The 19,084-nt window shown below is 57.8% G+C and overlaps 1 protein-coding gene across 3 annotated transcripts in view; it reads right to left on the bottom strand.

Annotated features, from left to right (window-relative positions):
- Positions 1 to 285: 285 nt before the first annotated feature.
- PDGFRB (platelet derived growth factor receptor beta) overlaps positions 286 to 19,084 on the bottom strand; it is a 35,386-nt gene continuing 16,587 nt past the window's right edge. For 2 of the 3 annotated variants that reach the window (XM_032337336.1, XM_032337338.1), the window contains exons 3-23: positions 18,110 to 18,433; positions 17,317 to 17,583; positions 16,466 to 16,593; positions 16,176 to 16,350; positions 15,386 to 15,578; positions 14,585 to 14,700; positions 13,119 to 13,242; positions 12,571 to 12,785; positions 10,860 to 10,954; positions 9,823 to 9,955; positions 9,227 to 9,331; positions 8,762 to 8,872; positions 7,583 to 7,742; positions 6,755 to 6,915; positions 6,092 to 6,210; positions 5,742 to 5,864; positions 4,897 to 5,008; positions 4,388 to 4,487; positions 3,779 to 3,884; positions 2,684 to 2,916; positions 286 to 1,524 (exon numbers count right to left, since the gene is read on the bottom strand). In XM_032337336.1, the coding sequence (XP_032193227.1) occupies positions 1,359 to 1,524; positions 2,684 to 2,916; positions 3,779 to 3,884; positions 4,388 to 4,487; positions 4,897 to 5,008; positions 5,742 to 5,864; positions 6,092 to 6,210; positions 6,755 to 6,915; positions 7,583 to 7,742; positions 8,762 to 8,872; positions 9,227 to 9,331; positions 9,823 to 9,955; positions 10,860 to 10,954; positions 12,571 to 12,785; positions 13,119 to 13,242; positions 14,585 to 14,700; positions 15,386 to 15,578; positions 16,176 to 16,350; positions 16,466 to 16,593; positions 17,317 to 17,583; positions 18,110 to 18,433 (3,266 nt within the window). In that variant the 3' untranslated portion in view covers positions 286 to 1,358. The remainder of the gene's footprint in view (positions 1,525 to 2,683; positions 2,917 to 3,778; positions 3,885 to 4,387; positions 4,488 to 4,896; positions 5,009 to 5,741; positions 5,865 to 6,091; positions 6,211 to 6,754; positions 6,916 to 7,582; positions 7,743 to 8,761; positions 8,873 to 9,226; positions 9,332 to 9,822; positions 9,956 to 10,859; positions 10,955 to 12,570; positions 12,786 to 13,118; positions 13,243 to 14,584; positions 14,701 to 15,385; positions 15,579 to 16,175; positions 16,351 to 16,465; positions 16,594 to 17,316; positions 17,584 to 18,109; positions 18,434 to 19,084) is intronic. The other variant, XM_032337337.1, reaches the window with a different exon arrangement.

Genomic DNA, 19,084 nt, shown 5'->3' with positions numbered 1-19,084 from the left:
AGGCAACCCCCAAAATACCCACCTTTTGCACCCCTCTCAGGTTCCCTAGAAAGGCTTCTTGTACTCTCTGGGGTCCCCCAGGAGCCCTCACTGTCCACGATGTCTGTGGCACAGACTTGGACAGCAGGTGCTGGACGGTAGACCGCACAAGGGGTCGGATCTGATCCTCTCTGCCTCCTCACTCAGGATGGCTCCAGGGCTCACTGGTGGGTCTGAGAGGGGCCCCGTAGTCCTCCCATGGGGCAGCTGTTGGGGGCTTTCCAAGACACTGCCTGTCACTCCAAGTCAAGGCACTGTTCCTGGTGCCCAGAGTGTGATGCATGGTCTGGAATCTCCCCAGACCCCAGCTGACCCCTAGGATGGAAGTTTGGAGTGTTTGGCTTTGCTTCTTCTGGGCAAGTGTGCCACCCCCTGGAAGATTTGAGAGTGTTAGTGCCGCAGGCCAGAAGTCAACGAGTCCACCTTGTTCATTTGTCAACAGGGCAGACAGGCCCAGAGAGGGCGAGGGATTCCTCCAAGGTCCCACATCAGGTCCAGTGAGCCTCCTGATGCACACATGTGGACATTCCTTGCCGGCACATCTGCACGCTCCTCACAGATGCAGGGCCCGCCTGACCCTGGAGACTCTGGCGGGTGGAGTAAGACGGGCGGTGATAAGGAAGGAGACCCCGGCACTTACGGGGCCAGGCAGACATGGACACGGGCACTTGTACGACGAGGTGTGCCCCAAGTGCCCGGGACAGGGGCTGTGGGCCAGAGTGTCCTGAACTTGGCTCAGCCCCCAGCAGGGAGCATGGATGGCCCCAGACCAGCTCGGGCCTGGGAAAGTGGAGACTGGCATCAAGGAGACGTGGCTTCCCGATGAACATCACTGTCCGAGGCCAGGCCCCCGCTCAGTCAGGAGCCGGGGATGCCAGGGTCCCTTCCCCAGCTCTCCGGTGGATGAAAGTGCGAGGAGAGAGCTACAGCTCCTGGAGGAGCAGCTGTGCGACCAGAAGAACATTAATCTGTGCCTCCTGAACGCCGAGCATCTCTAGGGATTCCAGCCTCCCCACCTGTCAGCCAGGGCGAGAAGCCCAGATCGTGCGTCACCGGGCCCAGAGCTCCCATCCTGCAGATGGAGAAACGAAGCGTCCCGGGAGACCCCTGGCTCCCATCACATGGCCCCCCCAGCGGCAGAGGCCGGTCACGATCCCTGCAGCCTTCTTGCCTCCTAACCCACCCCAGTGGCTGGGGTGCCACAGGCCCGGGGCAAGAGCTTTCTAGAAAGTGACAGTGGATGGGAGGCCAGCCCAGCAGGCGGTGGGCGCTGGGAGGCAGAGGGGGAGCTTCGGGTGGGGCAGGGTGGGGCCAGCCCCCTACAGGAAGCTGTCCTCTGCCTCGGCCCGGGGCCCGGGGCAGCTTGGATCCAGTGGGGGCTGCGGCTCCGTCGGGGGCTCGGGCTGGGGCTCCAGCTCCTCTTGGGGCTCCAGGGGGCTGTCACAGGAGATGGTAGAGGAGGTGTTGACTTCATTCAGGGTGGAGCTAGGAGGAGAAGGCAGGTGAGTGGGGGGCCGGGCAGGGGCCACATTAAGATAACAGCAGTGGCCCTGAGCTTTCTGTGCCTTCGAGCCTGCGCTGTACACCCCACACCCTTTAGGTCATCCAATCCCTGTCAGGACTATGCAAAGCACCACGTCGATGGGCACTCCTGTTTTCATCCTCAAGAGGACGAAGCAGAGGCCGGGGGAGTTAGAGGCAGCTTGTGCGAGGGCGCCGGACAGGCCAACGTTCACGCCTTAAGCTGTCTGAGCTCTGAGCTTCGCTCTTCTGTACACAGACTGCCTGTAGCCCCGCAACCTTTGCTCCTCAGGAAGGCAGAGAGGGCCTTCTAGTTCTCCTGGTGCTCTGAGTGCCCGAGGAGAGATGGAGGCTCGTGGAGACAGGGCCTGGCCGGCCTCACGGCAGCTGGAGCCACAGCTGGAGCCACAGCTGGAGCTGGAAGCCTGCCTGAGGCTACTGCCACCTCACCGGAGAGTGGATCTGGTTTGGGGGGGGCTGGTGTCTGGCCTTGTGGGGGACTCTCCTCTCCAGCTGAGGGAAGGTCCTGTCTGAACCTGAAGTCCAGGCCTTCCTGCAATCCCCGCCCACTGTAACTTCGCCACATCTCAAGGCAAAAGAAAAGCACGAATCTCCTTCCAAGTCAGAATTCTGGCCTCAACCCCTGTGGGCACCAGACCTCCTACAACCACAGCCTCCTACAGCCAGGCTCCCAGGGGCCCTCGGGATGTGGTGCTGGAGAACGGAGCCCAGGCCAGGGCTGAAGTGACCCCAGAACAGTACACAGGTGCTGGGGATGCTGATTAGACTTCCTCCTTCTCCGTAGGGCCTGGATAAGGCCTCGGGAGAGGAGCGGGGACAAGGCTTATGGGGGCCACTTTCCAGGAAACTGCTACCTTGCAATTAAATCCCAGACATTCTGTCTCTTACCAGCCTGCCCTTTCCCCCTGAGCTCATCAGAAGCCAAATGAGTCCAGTCCTCGCTTCTGCTCACTGGCAGGAATCAGTACTCACCCCAGGTAATGGACTTCTAAGGCAAGCCTGGCGGCATGAAGACACACACACACACACACACACACACACACACACACACACACACACTACACACACACAATTGCCTTGGGCCTCAGGCCAGAGCAGCTACCTGGCAAGGCTGGGAGAACTCTCCAGTGGGCCCTCATCAGCAGCCTCGGGTTTTGGGTCAGGCAGGGGGATGATGTAGTCATTGTCACCCTCGTTGGGCTGCACAGCAGTGTAGAGGACAGAGCTGGTGTCCAGGGGCGATCGGAGGCCATGGAAGCCAGGCAAACGAGCTTGGGACCGAAGGACGGCCGGGTGGTCGCTCCTCAGAAACTCCTCATCGACCTGCTGGTACTTCTGCTCCACGGGGAGGGAGGACCAGAGAAACAGCGAGGTCAGGCCACAAATGCTGTGGGGTTCATGTACCATGAGACCCTGACCTGGCCCCTCCTGCCTCGTGTGAATTGGGCAACTGGTGCTCGGAGAGGAAGGGGAATTGTCCGGAGCCACACACAGCTGGCGGCTCTCCCAGGTGCCATCACACAAGACCAGGTGGGCTCGGGGGCCCCCCAGGGAGGGGACAGTCAGCAGACTAGCGCCTGTGACCCTAACACTCCCCTTACTTCAGAACAGACAGGTGTGGGCTGTCACCTTGCTTCAACCTCCTTCACTGTGGCCTCAGCATCCCTAAGTGCTAAGTGGTGACAACCCAATCATCTCACTGGGTGCTGAGCTGTGACTAAACGTGGGTGGGAATGTGGTTAGGAATGGGTCAGGGGAAAAGGGGTGCGCACCACCCCTCCCTGTAGCTCCCTCTGGTGGACAGGCTGGGTTCTGCCTTAACTGAGCCCGAAGAGGAAATCGAAGTAGCATCAGGGCGGTCAGGCCCTTATTGGACATGCAGCCTAAGGTTGTTCAGATTTCTGAGGGAGCCCCAGGCCTGGTGCGTGGGTGCAAAGGCATGAGGAGGGATGTGGGACGAAGGGGGCTGTGGGCAGCGGCTTCCATGCAGGATTTCATTTCAAAAAACACTGTGCTGTTAAAATAAATTCAACTCACAGCCCCAGCCCATCCCTTACTAGTACCAGCAGGGAAAATGAAGCCCGAGAAGCCCGAGAAGGTACAGGGCGGTCCCTTAAATACCAGCATGACACACAGAGCCTTGTATCCAGTGTCTGACTTCTGGACCAGAACTCTCCGTTTTGCTGCCTCAACATACCTTTTTGTACCCCTCACCCAGCAGCCTCTCGAGAAGCAGCACCAGCTGGGAGAAAGGAGGCCGGATCTCAAACTTCTCTTCCCAGCACTTCTGCATGATCTCGTAACTGGGGAGAGGCACAGAGGGGGTCAGAGTCTTTGGCTCCGGCTCTGCAGCCTCCCGGAAGGGAGTTGGGGAGGACCGGTGGAGAGGGATTGCTTTTCCTGTCCCTTAGCAGGCCCTCCTCCCGCTGGCAGGTTCCGTGGGGTCGACCGCATTGGTGAGCACGTGGCCCAGGTCTGGCTGGTAGGAGTTTGCACGGTTCTCAGCTCAATGCCTGGCTGGATGGGCACGTGTCCCCAGCTGAGCCCTTGATGGTCAGCTTGGGGCCTTGCGCCCGAACTATGGTGAAAGCAGCAACCAGGTAGCCATCTGGCCTTAAAATGTGGCCAGCGCGAAGGGAAGCAGACCTGGGTAGAACCAGATTCCTGAGGACAGCCTCTGAACACCTAGATCCAGCTATATGGAGGTTTTTCTAGATCTCTGGACAAATCTATTTTTGCCTTAAGCAAGTTAAATTGGATAACTATTGTCTGCACCCAAAAAAATCCTCGCAAAGGCTCCACTCACATCTCGTCGGAGGCGTGGGCAGGCTGGGCCATGCGGTACCCCCGCTTGATGGCATTATAGAACTGCTCGTTCATGGGCAGCTCTGGGTACGGGGTGCCACCTGCAGGGGGCAAAGACAAGAGACACACCGGCTCAGAGGTGCTGGAAGAGGGGCAGAGGGAAGCACACCAGCCCTAGAATGGACAACAGTATAATGGCCTTGGCATTCAGACTTGTGAGCCCCCTTTAGAGGCTCTGGACAGAGCCGGAAACCCTCCCCAGAATCAGAGAACCAGAGAAACCAGAATCATCTAGGCTTTTAGATGTCACTTCCAAACCCATCCATAATCGGCTGGGGAAGTAAAGAGACCCAGAGAGGATAAGGGATTTGCCAAGGTCTTGTAGCCGTGAGAAAGCAGCAGAGAACTGTAACTTGCACCAGAGCCAGTCCCACAGCCCCACAAGGCTGGAGGCACACGGGGGCAGGGTAGGGGCCGTGCCCCTGACGGCTGGGGGCCAGGGGAGCGTACCCAGGGTGAAGATCTCCCAGAGTAGGATCCCAAAGGACCACACGTCGCTCAGGGTGGTATAGAGGCTGTTGAAGATGCTCTCGGGGGCCATCCACTTCAGAGGCAGGAAGGTCTGGAGGAGGGCGGCACCGCACTAAGTATAAGGAGGGCCAGGGCCCACTCCACACCTGGCAGTTTCCCCCCACTACCTAACTCCCGGGCCCTGAGAGCCCACCTCTGCAGGCATGCAGATCCCACAGGCATCCCAGTACTGGCCATGGGGACCGGAAGGCCAAGTTCCTCTACCCACAGCTGGTAACATGGCAGCCCCATCCCTGAGAAAGAGCCCCAGGTCTGAGGTCCCTCTTTCTGACCCCAGTAGAGGCCCCTGGACCGGTTGGTAGAGAGCAGGAGAGCCAGAGAGAAGCCAAGGAACCCCCTGCTCTGAGCCGGCCACCTTCGATCTCTGCGGTCTAGAGTCCCTCCAGCTCTGGGATTCACCGTCCTCTTGTGGAAAATGGGAACATGAGTGGCTGACAGAATGGTCACATTTTAACCGAATACCCATTTGACCTGCTCCCTTTCCATGCTTCCCTTACGCACCCCCCCCCCCCCCCGCCCCGTCATGACGGGTGACTCTGAGTCCTGGGCTCACCTCACAACCTTAGCACTCCACTCCCCCACCCCCCACCCCATGCACAGCTGGTGGCTTCCCCTCCTGGGCCTGCACACATGGCTAGGCAGGCCAAGCCTGTCACCGCTGGACAGGGCAGGTCACGAGGCACTCAGTCCTCATCTCCCACGTGCCACAGCCACGCTGACCAGGAGAGAACCTGCTCCCAGGGTCAGAGGCACATGGTACTCACGCTGCCTTTGGAGATATAGTTCGAGTCTCGCATGATGTCACGAGCCAGGCCGAAGTCACAGATCTTGACCAGCTTGCCCTCACAGATGAGCACATTTCTGGCTGCCAGATCTCGGTGGACACACTGGGTTGGGGGAGATGGGAGCTGAGGCCTTGGGGGCAGTTGTGGGGAAAGACCTCCCCGCCAAGGGCTTGGGGAAAAAGGTATCGCCACACAGGTGAGGGGAGCCACCCAGTGAGGGCGTTCACTGTCCTCACCCACCACAGGGGACACAGCTGCCATACAGAGCTTTGTACTTGGAGGACCCTGGCTGGCTGGGTGGCCCACCTCCCCACAGTGACCACACGTACGTTCTTGGAGGCCAGGAACTCCATGCCATTTGCCACCTGGTAGCTGAAGCCCACGAGATCCGTGTAGCTAAGCACTGGGGACTCGTTGATCAGAGTGGCCCGACAGGTCCTCTCAGGAGCTAGGGGAGAACAGAAGTCCACCTACCACTGTGGGTCTCCACATGGCCCAAAGGACCCCTGCCCTTTTGCTCACTGAGGCTGACTCTCTGTTACAGGTAGCTACTGATCCTCTAAGTCCTCCAAAAAAAGGAAGACAATTTCCAAACATCTAATGCAAACCTCTCCTATCTCATCAGTGTGCTTTCATGGGCCAGAAAAGCCTTTGATGTTAGCCCCAGGTCACCTTTGCTCAGCCTGATCTGCCTGCTTCTCAGGGACCCTGGGTCAGCCCAGGAACCTGGGGCCTCCTCTGGGCCCATGCCCCAGCAGGCCCAGGACTCCCTCTACCCCAACTCTTCCCGCTCTGGATCCAGATACAGAGGTTCACTCTGGGGCTCCCTCACAGAGCAGCTGTGTGCAGGTGGCTAACCTCAGTTTCCGCATCTTTGAAATGGGGACAAGCCACCTTCCTCCCCCTGCTGTTGCGAGCCTGGGCATACAAAAGGCTCTGATAGGAACACACGACTGCATAGGGGTCGGGGCCGTGCTGAGGTGAGGACCCACCGGTGGGGACGTAGTTGTCATAAGGGGCCATGTAGCTAGAGGACTCAATGTCTGCATATTTGACGCCTCCTTTCATGTCCAGCATGGGCACGTAGTCTACCGACTCGTCTTTGCTCATGTCCATGTAGCCACCGTCGCTCTCCCCGGGCAGAGACACATGGCTGGGGGAGAGAGGGACGTCACAGGAGGAAGGGCCACAGGGCTTTCCTTTTGCTTCCCTTCCTGCCCCTCCTCGCCCTGAGGCCCCACAAGGCCCTGTCACTCATGGGTTTCCTCTCTCCCTCCACCACTCCTCTTCCTCTAGTCTGTCACCATTTGAGTGGCCACGCAGGGAGCCCTTCCCCCCAGCCTGTGGGGTCCTAAGCTGGGCAGCGGGGTGCTGGGATAACATAAGACCCCGTGCATGTCCCCGGGGAGCTCACGCCTAGGCGTGATCACAGCACTCGAGTGCGAGGGTCAGAGGAAGGGCAGGTAGCACAGTGCCTTTCCGGGGATCTCCATCCGGCTGTGATGCCCTATGAGGGCCCAGCCACAGCCCAGAGTGGGCAAGGAGTCATCCTAATGCCTCTGCCTACAGCGCCAGCTCCCTGGAGAGCTAGGGGACCACATGCGCCCATGTCTTTAGAGGTGGACCAAGGACTAGAAGGAAATCGATCCAGTGGTGGGGGGGAGGCGGGGGGCAGGGCTGGGTCTTCCTGTTTTTCGGTGACAGACCGACACCCCAGCTCCTAAACTGTCTCTGCCCACCCTGGCCTCAGCTTCTGCCCTGGACAGGGAGGGAGTGGGCAGGTAGGTGCCCCTAGGGCTCCCCAAAGCCTCCTGCGGTACCTGGGCAGCGGAAGCCCGATGGGGAGGGCGTTGCTGTAGAGCTCGGCGCTGGGCGGTCGGCGCTTGTCGGAGCAGCGCTGCAGGAAAGTGTGCTTGTTGCGGTGCAGGTAGTCTACGAGGTCGCCGTAGCGGCAGTACTCGGTGATGATGTAGATGGGTCCTGTGGGGGCACAGGCTCAGGCACAGCCCCCGGGCTCAGACCTGCCATCGGGGCCCGGCGCTAGCTTGGAAAGGCAGTTTGGTAGGATGGCCAAGAGGCTTTGGCACCGGGCTAACCCCGGTTCTTTTCCGGCTTTGGTGACCAGGAGGGAGATACTTATTCTCGCCGAGCTTTACTTTCCCCATCTGTTAAATGGGGCTAACCCCAGCCACCTCCCTGAGCACTCATAAGATAATGCCTTTGTCAGCTCGGCCCTGGGCCTGGCACAGAGCAAGGACAGGGTGGTAGATGTCACCCATAGGTTTTCAAATGATGGCGAATGCTGGAGCCCAGTATATAGAGCAAAGAAAGGCAACTATTACTTATCAGGTTACTGTTTCAACCCAAATACAGTACATTTACTTGAAGCCCGTCAGTGGGAACTTGACAATATTGATGAAGACAGACATTTTGAAATGGGTGATCTTGGGGACATAAATTGGCCTCTGTTTGCAGCTCACTTCTGTATTTTATTTTGGTTGCACAATACTGAGGAAAATCCCAAATCTCACAATAAGCTGCAAACAGTGATAATACTTCTTTTTTTTTTTTTTTTTTTTAATGGCCTAACTTGCAGTCAGAGCTTCAAATAAACACATGGGCTGGGGAGACTTCATTCTATGATCTGAATGAAAGCAGCTCCCAGTCAGCCTGCTGGTGTTCCCCGAGTGTAGGGACAGAACTCACCTCACAGGGGCCAGGACATAGGAGTTTGTGGAATGTATTGAGAAAATATTAAAGAGTCAGAGGACCCCTGGGTTTGCAAACGGCCAGGTCCTTGGGCCTTGAAGGTGATGTGATTCTGTGGGTTTGTGAGTCCCGCCCCCATCTGGGTCTGTGGAATGAGGGCACTGGACGGGGTGGGTACAGACCCTCCAGCTGGAGAGTCCTGTCATCCCTGGACTGAGGAGGGGGCGGGGAGGGGCCAGGCTTGGGCGGCTGGCGTTTTCTGGAGCCCTCTGGGGGAGTGGTTTTTGTACCTCCTTTGGTGCAGGCCCCCAGCAAGTTGACCACGTTCAGATGGGGCCCGAGGTGACTCATGATCTTCAGCTCTGACATGAGGGCCTGCTTCTCACTGCTGCGGGCTGTGGCTGAGGAGGGAGATGGGGCCTCAGGCCTGCCCTGTCCCTGAGGCCCCAAGGAGGCTGTTCTGCTCCATACCTTACTGTAAGACCCAGATGGCCTAGGGGCAGTGAGGACCCACGAGTAGGGGGAGGAGAAAGTGGGTGGGAGGAAGGTCAGGGAGAGAAGGAGGTGCCAGGAGTGGGGGGCAGGGTGAGGAAGATTCTTGGCCAAAGCAGAGCCTGCAGCAGTGCTGGCCCACAGGTGACTATACTGCTTGCATCCAGCAAATGAGAGCCGGGGAGTGCCTGACTGCGCAGGGCTGGGGGCAGGGGACACGAGGGGGCCCAGATGTGAGGGAGAGGCAGGCTCCCAGGACTCACATTTCAGCATCTTGACTGCCACTTTCATCGTGGCCTGCGAGTGACTCAGGCCGTGAGCCGTGGCCTCCACCACCTGCCCAAAGGCCCCGGAGCCCAGGGTGCGTCCTGGGGTAGAGACAATCCCTTAGCTCCTGGCCCACCACGGAACTACATACCCTGCTCTCTCAGAGGTCAACCCCTCCAGCCAACCGGGACTTAAGGTGTTCCCCTCCAGGAGTCTCCCATAGTGCTTTGCAGCCCTTCCTGATGTCTCATCTAAGTCCTGCCAGCTTTCTGGGCCATCTTTCGTCCCTGGAAGCCTTCCTCCCATCCCCAAAGGGAGTTCAGCTCCTCTGCACACCTTGGCCTTCCCAACTAGACTAAGCACGGGCCTAACATGCAGCCTGTCCTCAATTCCTACTTCCCCTCTTGCCCACAAGGGGTCCGATCTCACGTAGTCATGGGATCACAGGACCTCAGCGCTGAACCCTCCATGGGGTATCACCTTGCCCCATTGTATGGGGAGGGGCACTGAGGGCCCGAGAAGGCAAGACCTCAGACAGTCTTGCCACCCTCCAAAAGTGCCCAGACAGCCCTCGAGAGTGCTCTGGACTGACCAAGCACAAGCTGGTCCCTTGGCAGCTCCCAGGTGGAGTCATAGGGCAGCTGCATAGGATCTACATAGATGTACTCATGGCCGTCGGAGCTCACGGATTCAATCACCTTCCACCGGATCTCGTAACGTGGCTTCTGCAAGACCAATACCAGGGATGGCTCATCAGAGGAGGTCTGGGCTTTGAGACCCACCCGCCATGGCCCCTTATGAGGCAGATGGAGCAGGAGACCCTGAGACCCAGAGAGGGACAGAGGCCTATTTGAAGTCACACAGCAAGTTATTGATAAGGCTCAGGTTCACGGGCTCAGTGAGAACAGGTGCCAAGAGGCCCCAGCTTGGTGCTGGCTGAGGAGCAGCTAATAGCCCAGGGCCCGGCTCATCAGGACCTCCTTGCCAACTTCTCCCAGAACACTAGCTGCTTCCCAGATAGAAGTAGCGGGGCAGGCAGTCCTGGGAAGTGACCCAAGCTAGGAGCATTTGGCTAGATGTGGACAGCCCGTTCTCCAAGCTGGGTCATTTGCAGTGGGAATCTCGGAAAGATGGAAGCACACGATGTTGAAATCATAGGATGTGAGAATCACAGGGCTCTTAGAATGATAAAATCATGGGTGCTGCAATCCTAACTCAAGAATCTTAAAACATTGGGATTGCAGAATGGTGAAGCCTCGGAACAAAATATTGAAATGACACGTTGGTAGTATTAGAATGCATTTCAGTAGAAGCCTGGGATCCTCTGGAGGTGAGAGCTGGGAGAATCCTGGGACTCATGTAGTCCCCCCAGAAAGTGCCTTGCCCTGTGGCTGGGAGGGGCAGGGCTGAGGTCCAGGCAACACCCAGGAAGGCACAGCAATGGCAATGGACCAGGCCCAAGATGGTCCTTGCTGTTGGGGGTAGAGGCAGCTCTCCATCGTTTTACACCAGTGCTCTGTGCCAGGCTGGGCCATGACTGGATCCTGCAATGTTCAAGGGTAGCTGGGGGCTCCATGTAGAAAGAATAGTGTGCCCATGTGCACCCACCAGGCAAGGGTGGGAGCTTACCTTCTGCCACAGCATGATAAGGATGATGAGGGAGATGACTGTGAGGACCACCAAGGCCAGGATGGCCGAGATCACCACCACCTTGAAGGGCAGAGCTGCAGGCAGAGACAAGAGCCAGCCATAGCAAACGGGGAGCTTGGCAGCTCCCTGGCAGTCCTCCCGTGTCCCCACTGCTGGTCCGGCAAATCCTCTCTGCCTGTCCTGCCCTCCACCAGCCATGGCCTGTGACGTCAGACTGCCCCATGGTGGGACAGGTGGGGGTTTCATCCCTTATCTCATTCCCACTCCCATGCATGCACATGTACCCCTGAACCGGTGGGCGCCTGCAGACCAGCCCAGAGCAAGACAGAAGTAAAGCTTTTGTGTGCTGCCTGTAAGAACCCACACCCCTCAGTAACAATGGCACTCAGCTCCCTCTGGGCTTCCATATGTCTTCAGCCTTTGCTGGGCTCAGTCTGGCCTGTCTGCCATGGCCCCAGACCGGATACCAGCTCCTGATGACTGCGCTCACCTCGCCTCTGAATCCATGCCCTTGCCAGGGTGGTCACAGCTAGGACAGAGCCTAACTGAGCTCCCAGAGCCTGACAAATCCAGACCATTTCCTACCCTGTTTCACCCGGAGTCGCCAGCAGCGTCGGGGTAGTGACGACAGTTATAAGGTACATCCCCCAGGGAACAGGGGTAACCAAGTGGGGCTAACTCAGGGCCCCCAAGTCCCAAGTCTCCTCCCTAATGCCTCAGCCTCTTTGCTGTACAATTTCCCATTCTCTTCCCCTCCCTCTGCATCCTCCCTCTAGGCTCCCTCACCCCCACAAAGTACTGCCCCCTGCAATGGGATTGCCTAGTTCCTTGGCTGCCTTCTCTCTGGACTGAGGGCACTAGAAGTGCCGGGGGGCTGGGCCTTCTCCAGGGAGAAAGAGGAAATGAATGAACAAATGGAGACCAGCACAAGGGGAAACGCACGCTCAGGGACTGGCAGGTAGCATGGGCACCCAGGCGCTGGCTGACACTATTCCCGTGGACAAGAGTTGTGCCTTTGTGTGTGTGTGTGAACCTGCTCACAGACATGCATGGGATAGCAGGCATCTGGGTGCAGAGGCTGTGTCTGCACGCTTTCAGGGGGAGGGGCTGCTGCTGCTCCATGTTCTGTGCCAGTTTGCACACATGCACAGGAATTACACATGCACTATCCACACCCTTGTGTGGGGATCGTGCATCTGCACATACACGCATACAGACACACCCCTGTGGGTTTATATACACGTCTGGGGATTGGGCATAGCCATATCCACGGCTTTATGCATGTACTCGGTGTAGTCCCCCAAAGACAGGCAGCATGCGTGCTTGTGCACAAGCCTGTAGACATACACTCCAGCTTGACACGTGTATCTGGGGCTTGGGCAGTCTTCATGATGTGGTTTACAAATCTACACTGGGAGGGTCTGCCCTGTGTCCAAGGGTCAAGCCTGCTCCTGCTTATGGCTTAGAATGCACACAGAACATGCGTACACCCAGCCATGGCCTAGACACGTACACTCATGGGTGTACGCACGTGTGCCAGTCCTGCGTTGTTGCATAAGTGCACAGGGGCGCGCTGGTGGGCTTGGCGAGGCCCCAAGGCACAGCTGGGCTCCCAGGCACAGCTCCAAGGATGGCAGGGTGGAGGTGGGGATGGAGGGTCTCCAGGAGCCACTCGGGCCGGAGGACTCACAATGCGGCACCACGGTGACCTCCTGCATGTCGTGTCCCAGCAGGTTGTGCAGAGTGCAGCGCACAGACAGCGGTTGGTCCACACGGCGCAGGCGCAGTGTGCTCACCACCTCGAACTCCTGGTCCTCGGGCCAGTATGTCACGTTAGTCTCCAGCTGGCTCTCCTCCTCCGAACTGTTCCCCAGCGGCGTGGGCGGCAGCTCGCGTGGACATCTGCTGAGGAAAGCCAGTCCGGTCAGCTTCCAGTCCTTGACTGGTCCTGAGCTCATTCCTCCTATGCCCCCTCGACTGACCGGCAGGGGGCGCTCCGAACCCAGAACTGAGAGCCCGCGATCGCAAAATCCACTCCCTTCATTTGATCGCCTGAGTCAAGGTAAGGAAATGGGACATTGAGGTCATGCAGAGCATCTCCAAGAAGCCACATCTTCTAGAACGAGGCTCTAGCCTGGAACTTGGTGCCCAGAGAAGGGGCTGGAGGAGATGACCTCCACTGGGTCCTGCCAGGCCGCTGTGGTTACTCTGGGAGAGGGAGGCCAGGGGTCTGCTCACCTTTTGAGGTCGCTGCAGGTAGACCAAGTGAGGTGCGGCTGGGGCATGCCGCGACCGCGACAGCGGACCGTCTGCTCCCCGCTGGCAGGGTGGCTTTCACTCAGCTCCAGCACACGGACAGGCACTATGTGGAGAGGGCAGGAGGCCAGGAGGTGGGGAGGTCAGGAAGGAGACAGTGAGAAAGGCCCTCCAGGAGGATCTGGCCCAGGGTCTGGGGGTGGGGGGGGGGAGGGGAGCCTCAGGCTGCAGGTGAACATCAAATACCAGGAATCCCCGTGTGAAAACTGACAGGTTCCCCTTCTGGGCACTTCAAAGGGAAAGCCTCAGTAGGGTGCCAGTCTGTCTCTAACACCTCTCTGAGACTGCTAATCTGCCCTTTTAACAAAGACAGAGCAGGTCTCAGGGTCAGAGAAAGCCCTGGGAAAGCGAGAGCAGGAGAGCACAGAGGTAGAATTTAATAGCATCGCTTTGTTTTCCCAGAGTTTATTTTAGTGGTTGCTTTATATTTATGACATGTGATGCTGATTTTCCATCTACAATTGAGAGGTTAAATTCTCTTTCAAAATACATTTATTTTTAGAAATTCAATTGACAAAACAGTAAGTCATTCGTGTGTCATTCCCCTGCTCAAAACCCTGCCGTGGCTGTCATCTCCGTCACAGTAAAAGCCAAAGTCCATACAAGGGCCCGAGGGGACCCATGCAATCTGTCCCCCCCCCCCCACACCCCACGACCAGGCCTCAGCTCTGACCTCATCTCCACCACTCTCCCCCTTCTCGGTTCCTGCCACACCAGCTTTCTGCTGTTGTCCTGCCTTGCCACTGCCTGGCGGGCCCTTGCCCCCCAGAATCCCCCTGGTGAACACCCTCACGTTCTTTAAGTCTTCACACAAATGTCGCCTCCTCGAGGCCAACTTGATCAGGCCGCTCAAAATCGCAACGCTCACCGCCCCATGCCTCATGAACCCTCTGTCCTCCCTACCCAGCTTTTCTCCTCCTTCAACGGCACTTGTTACCTTCTAACCTTCTGTGTCATTTGCTGGTTCTCTGCCCTACTGTGGAGTGCTTGTCCTCCCCCAGCAGGAGACAAGCAGCACAAAGGCAGGGCCTCAAGAACCTTGACCAGACTGGTGTGTTGGTGTTGCTCAGTGACTACCTAAGTAGTAGTCCAGTATGAGGGCATGTGAGAAGGACAAATCATGGCACTGGCACATGAAGGCCTGAGGTGTTAGGGACACCAGTGTAGCCCAGGCGCCTCCGTGGACAGCTTGAGGCCCAAGGAGGAGACATGCCGAGTTCACAGAGGCGTGGAAATGTTGGAGCTCGGCCTCGAGGCCAGCCTCCTGAGTCCTCCGCTCCCTCTCCTGCTCCCTCTCCTCCTGTGGGTGGGTGGACAGGGTAGGAAGGGAGAGGGAAGCAGTGGAGGGGGGGTTGGTGTGCAGGGAGGCAGGGTGCAGGGCTCCTCACCGTTGACCTGCAGCTGGAAGGAGAGCTGGGCCTCCGCGTCCTCATGGAAGACCCGCACGGTGTAGCAGCCAGCCTCCGCCACCTTCACCCGCACCAGCGTCAGTTCCGACACGTACCTGCGGAGCACAACGGGCCCAGCTGCCGGCGCTGGAAGAACTCCCACAGTCCCCCCACCCAGCCCTCCTTGGATGGACCTGAGAAACCAGGCCCAGGGAGGGGCAGGGCCTTCCCAACATCACACAGGTGTCGCTAGCAGACGGGACTCACGCTGCCAGTCTCCTGAATCCCCCACCCATCGGCAGCTGGCTCCCCAGAGCTCAGAGGCGGTTGGGGAGGGGTGAAGAAGGTGGGGCAAGCACCCTTCCCTCCCCCTCCACATCTCACTCCTGCAGAAAAGCCTGATAGGGCTTTATTCGCAAGGACGGCCCCTCATTGTCGGCCTGCTGGCCTCCTGCCTCCGGGCCACCATCCATGCATGGGTGGTCATGGCCCGTCTGGCACCCTCCTCCCTGATCATCTGGCCTTCTTCTCCTCAGCTGCTCCCAGCTGGCCCCACCCATCACAAGGACAACTGAACATCTGGGTGATCATCTGACCCGCGTCTGTTTCCCCCTCTAGACAGGAGACTCTAGGAGGGCTGGAACAGTCTGCTTGGAGCTCTGCAGCCTCCCCAGTGCCTGGTACGGTGCCTCGCACGTAGTAGGCTCTCAAGAAAAGTGTCTCTAGATGTGTCCCGTGGCTGAAGGCTGTGAGCTGCCGGGCAGCTGCAGAGAATAACGTCAAGAATGGAGTGCTGCTCACCGGGTCTCAGACACGTTGCGTGTGGACAGGGAGATCTCTCCAGCGCTGGAGTCGCCTAGCGTGCGGTTGTCCTTGAACCATAGGACAGTGGGCGGCGGGTAGGCCTCGAACACGACCTGCAGAGTCCGGCTGCGGTGCAGCTCCGCGAATTGTACGGCGTCCAGCTCTCCCAGCAGCCGCACGTAGCCACTCTCTGCAAGAGGCAGCCGTCAGGGGCGGGGCCCCAGGGGTGGGGCCCGGCCCGGCTACCAATAGGACAGCGCCTCCTGGGGGTGGGGCTCCCGGAGGCAGGACATCCCCCGAATGCAAAGGAGCCCGGCCTTCTGGGCTTCAGGCTTTAGGACCTGAACCAATGATGGAGGTACGGGATCTGGGGTTGAAGTCGGGGCTGAGCCTGGAAGAGGGACCGAACTGGGGGCTGATATTGATTTGGGGACCGGGTTTAAGATTGGGACTGGAGTTGTCATTCTCACTGAGCGTATTCTGGCTCAGGATTGTGGCTGAGGTGAGCTGCAGCATAGTTGAAGTTGAGGATGGGGCGGCCTGGGCCGGGATGACAGGTGGGTTTAGAAATCGGGTTGGGCCTGAGGTTCTGGCTAGGCAGAAAGTCCACCCTGGGAACAGAGTTGGATTTGGGGTCGACACTGCGTGCTGGTTTATCCTGGAAAGGGGCATTGGTTGGTACTGAAGCTAGAGCTGTACTGGAATGCAGCTGACAGGACCCTGGGGCCATGATAGGGTCTAGGTCCAGCTCAGAAGGAGGGTCGGGGCTGAGCCCCAGGGCACGCACCAACCACAGTGACATTGATGGACTTTTCATCCCGATGCTCATTCACACTTTCTGACACATTGCAGATGTAGGTCCCTGAATCGCCAAGCTCAGCAGCAGGGATGTGCAGGATGGAGCGTATGTGCGAGGGTATATTGAAGAGGAAGTCAGTCACTGGCTCCACCAGCCGCCCACTCTGTAGGGACAGGTGGGGGAAGCCCCCCCATCAGGCAGAGTCCAAGAAGTTAGGCTACAAGGCAAGATACCCATCCTTCCCTGGCCGTTCCTCCAACCCCCCAGCCCAGCACTACCTCCATGCGTGGGTAGGTCCATTCAAAGTTGACCACCTCATTTCCGGTCACGATGCACATGATGGTGATGTTCTCGCCCTGACGGACCACAGTCTGAACTGCATTCACTGAGACGTTGATGGATGACACTGGTGGAGAAGAGATCAGTTTAGGGCCAAGGAAGTCACCACCAGCCATCACACCAGCCCTGCCACTTGGGGATACGGTGGGGATTCAGAGATGGAAGGGATAACTCATGCAGAAGATCCATTAATTCAACAAATATTTGCTAACTATGTTCTGTACGCCAAGTACTATGCTGGGCACTGGGACTTTAGCAATAAACACAACAGACAAAATTCCTGTCCTCATGGATCCGACATTCTAAAATCTTGAATCAGTGTATTCTCTGGGCATCTAAGTACCAGAGAAAGGTATGGAGCACAAACCATGTACCAGGGAGCCTCTGTCTTTAATCCTCCCAATAATCCCACCAGGTGGGCCATCATTATGGTCCTCATTTTCCAGAGGACGAAGCAGACTCAGAGAGATTAAGTACCTGGTGCAAATTCGCTCGTATGGGAAGTGCACAGCTAGGACTCAAACCCAACCAGCTCCGAGGCCTGTGCCTTTGCCCACAACAGTGTGCAGCCCAGCCCTGCCCCTCACCCTCCCCATGACCTTGGGCATACTACCTTCTCTGAGTTTCAGGCTTCTCACCCGTAAAATGGGGAAACACTACCTGCCTTCCAAGACTACAGTGAGAATGTGGTGAAAAAAGGAATAGCCCACTTCCTAAGCTGGAAAGGGCTCTACCCCTGCAGAGGGCTGTACTTGCCTCTGCTGAACATCAGGCCAGAAAGGGGGCTTACCCTGGAGGCTGTAGACATAGTAGGCTTCAGAATCCACTTCCCTGTCCCCAACGGTGGTTTTGCAGACATAGGTCTTATCCTCGAATGTACCAGAGAAGCCACGTTGGTGGTCGTAGGGGATGGGTAGTGGGATATCCACTTTCTTCTCATGCAGTGTCACCACCAGCTTCGGATCCGTCACTCGGCACGGGATTGTGATCTCAGTTATTTCCGTGAGGAAAATGAATAGCTCCTCGGGGTCAACCGGGAGAAAGCCCATCGTGGGATCTGCCAGGTGTGGGGGCCAAGAATGAGGGTCAGGGGAGCTGGTTTTCTGGCTATCCCCTGAATTTCGATGTGACCTTGAGCAGGTGTCTTCTCTCTGCCCCTCAGTTTTCTCATTACAGAATAAGGATGCTCTCAGAGGTCCCTTCCAGCTTTAACATTGGATACAGTCAGCACCAGGGTGGGAAAGAAGATAAGCTACAAGCCAAAGGGCAGCTGGTACCCAGAGCTTGCAGGATGGGAAAGATGGGATGTGGAGGCCCAAGAGAGAGCATATTGGAACCTGCTGAGAAGCCAAAATTCTGGGGAGCCAGGAATGGGGTGGGCAGGGAGCAGTCAGATCTCCCTGATCTGACTCAGAGGGCCGGGGGAGTGATTGTACTCCTGGCCCAAGCCAGGCTGGATCCCGTGATTCATCTGCATGTCAAAGCTGGCGGTGGCTCACAGTGTCACTAAGCACTCTCTGCTCCCCCCAGACACCTGCAGCTGACAGAAGTCAGAGAGTGAGCAGGCAGGTGGGGGTGCTTACCTGGCACAAAGATGTAGAGCCGTTTTCGCTCACTAGGCTCCAGCCCATCGGAGCCTTTGTAGGCGCAGAAGTATTCTCCTGTGTCTATCCCAGTGACATTGGTCAGTGTCAGTGTGCTGGAGAAGGTGCCATCCTGGGTCTTGGCCATTTTCTGTGGGAGCTCCTGGGACATCCGTTCCCACACCACTGGAGCGGGGCCCGAGCAGGTCAGAACGAAGTTGCTGGAGACATTGAGGACAAGCTCTGGCCCCGGGGGTGTGATGACCAGGCCCCAGGAGGACTGTGGGCCCAGCAGCAATAGCAGGGGCAGCAACAGCACCTGGCCTTTGGGAGAAAAGGCGTCATATGTCAGCACAGGAACATCAGCCCTTTTCCTCTCGGCTGACCCTGGAGGAAGCCATGTCTGCACAGTCCTTGAAGACCATGCCGCCCTAATCTGACACAGACTGGAAGCCATGGCTTTGAAGCCAGCTTGCCCAGGACTTCTAATCTTAGTGCCTCTAGTTCCCAGACCTTAGAGTCTCCAGCTATGCTGTGTTCAGGCTGCGGGCATGTTCACCCAAAGGCATCAGGAAATCCGTGGGAAGCAATTCCCAGGCCTCCAGTTCCTGCATTACTTCCCAGGTCACTTTCCAAGTCCCTTCCCTGCAGCTGGCCCAGTTGTCCAGGTTCCACCCAACCCCAGAGGTGGTCTTGATTAGGGAGAGTGGGGCAAGGTAGCTCAGAGTAGGGCACACAGGACAGGAGAGACTCAGGGGCCCCCCTTCTGGGGCCTGGAGGGAACTGGGGTTGGATGCCGGTGTCAAGTGATTGGTTCCTCCTCTCCCTGCTAATGTCCCCTGGGCAGGATTCTGTAAGCCACGTCCCCCAGACCTGCAGGTGCTCAGCTAGCCAGCCAGGCACCTGTCCTTGGTAGGCTGTCGGCTGGTCCCTGGTGGCCGGTGACCGTTCACTGCCTGGTTGGCCACCCAGCCC

Source organism: Mustela erminea, chromosome 3 (genome assembly GCF_009829155.1).
Source record: "Mustela erminea isolate mMusErm1 chromosome 3, mMusErm1.Pri, whole genome shotgun sequence".
NCBI lineage: Eukaryota > Metazoa > Chordata > Mammalia > Carnivora > Mustelidae > Mustela > Mustela erminea.
This window is presented reverse-complemented; position numbering and strand designations above follow the sequence as displayed.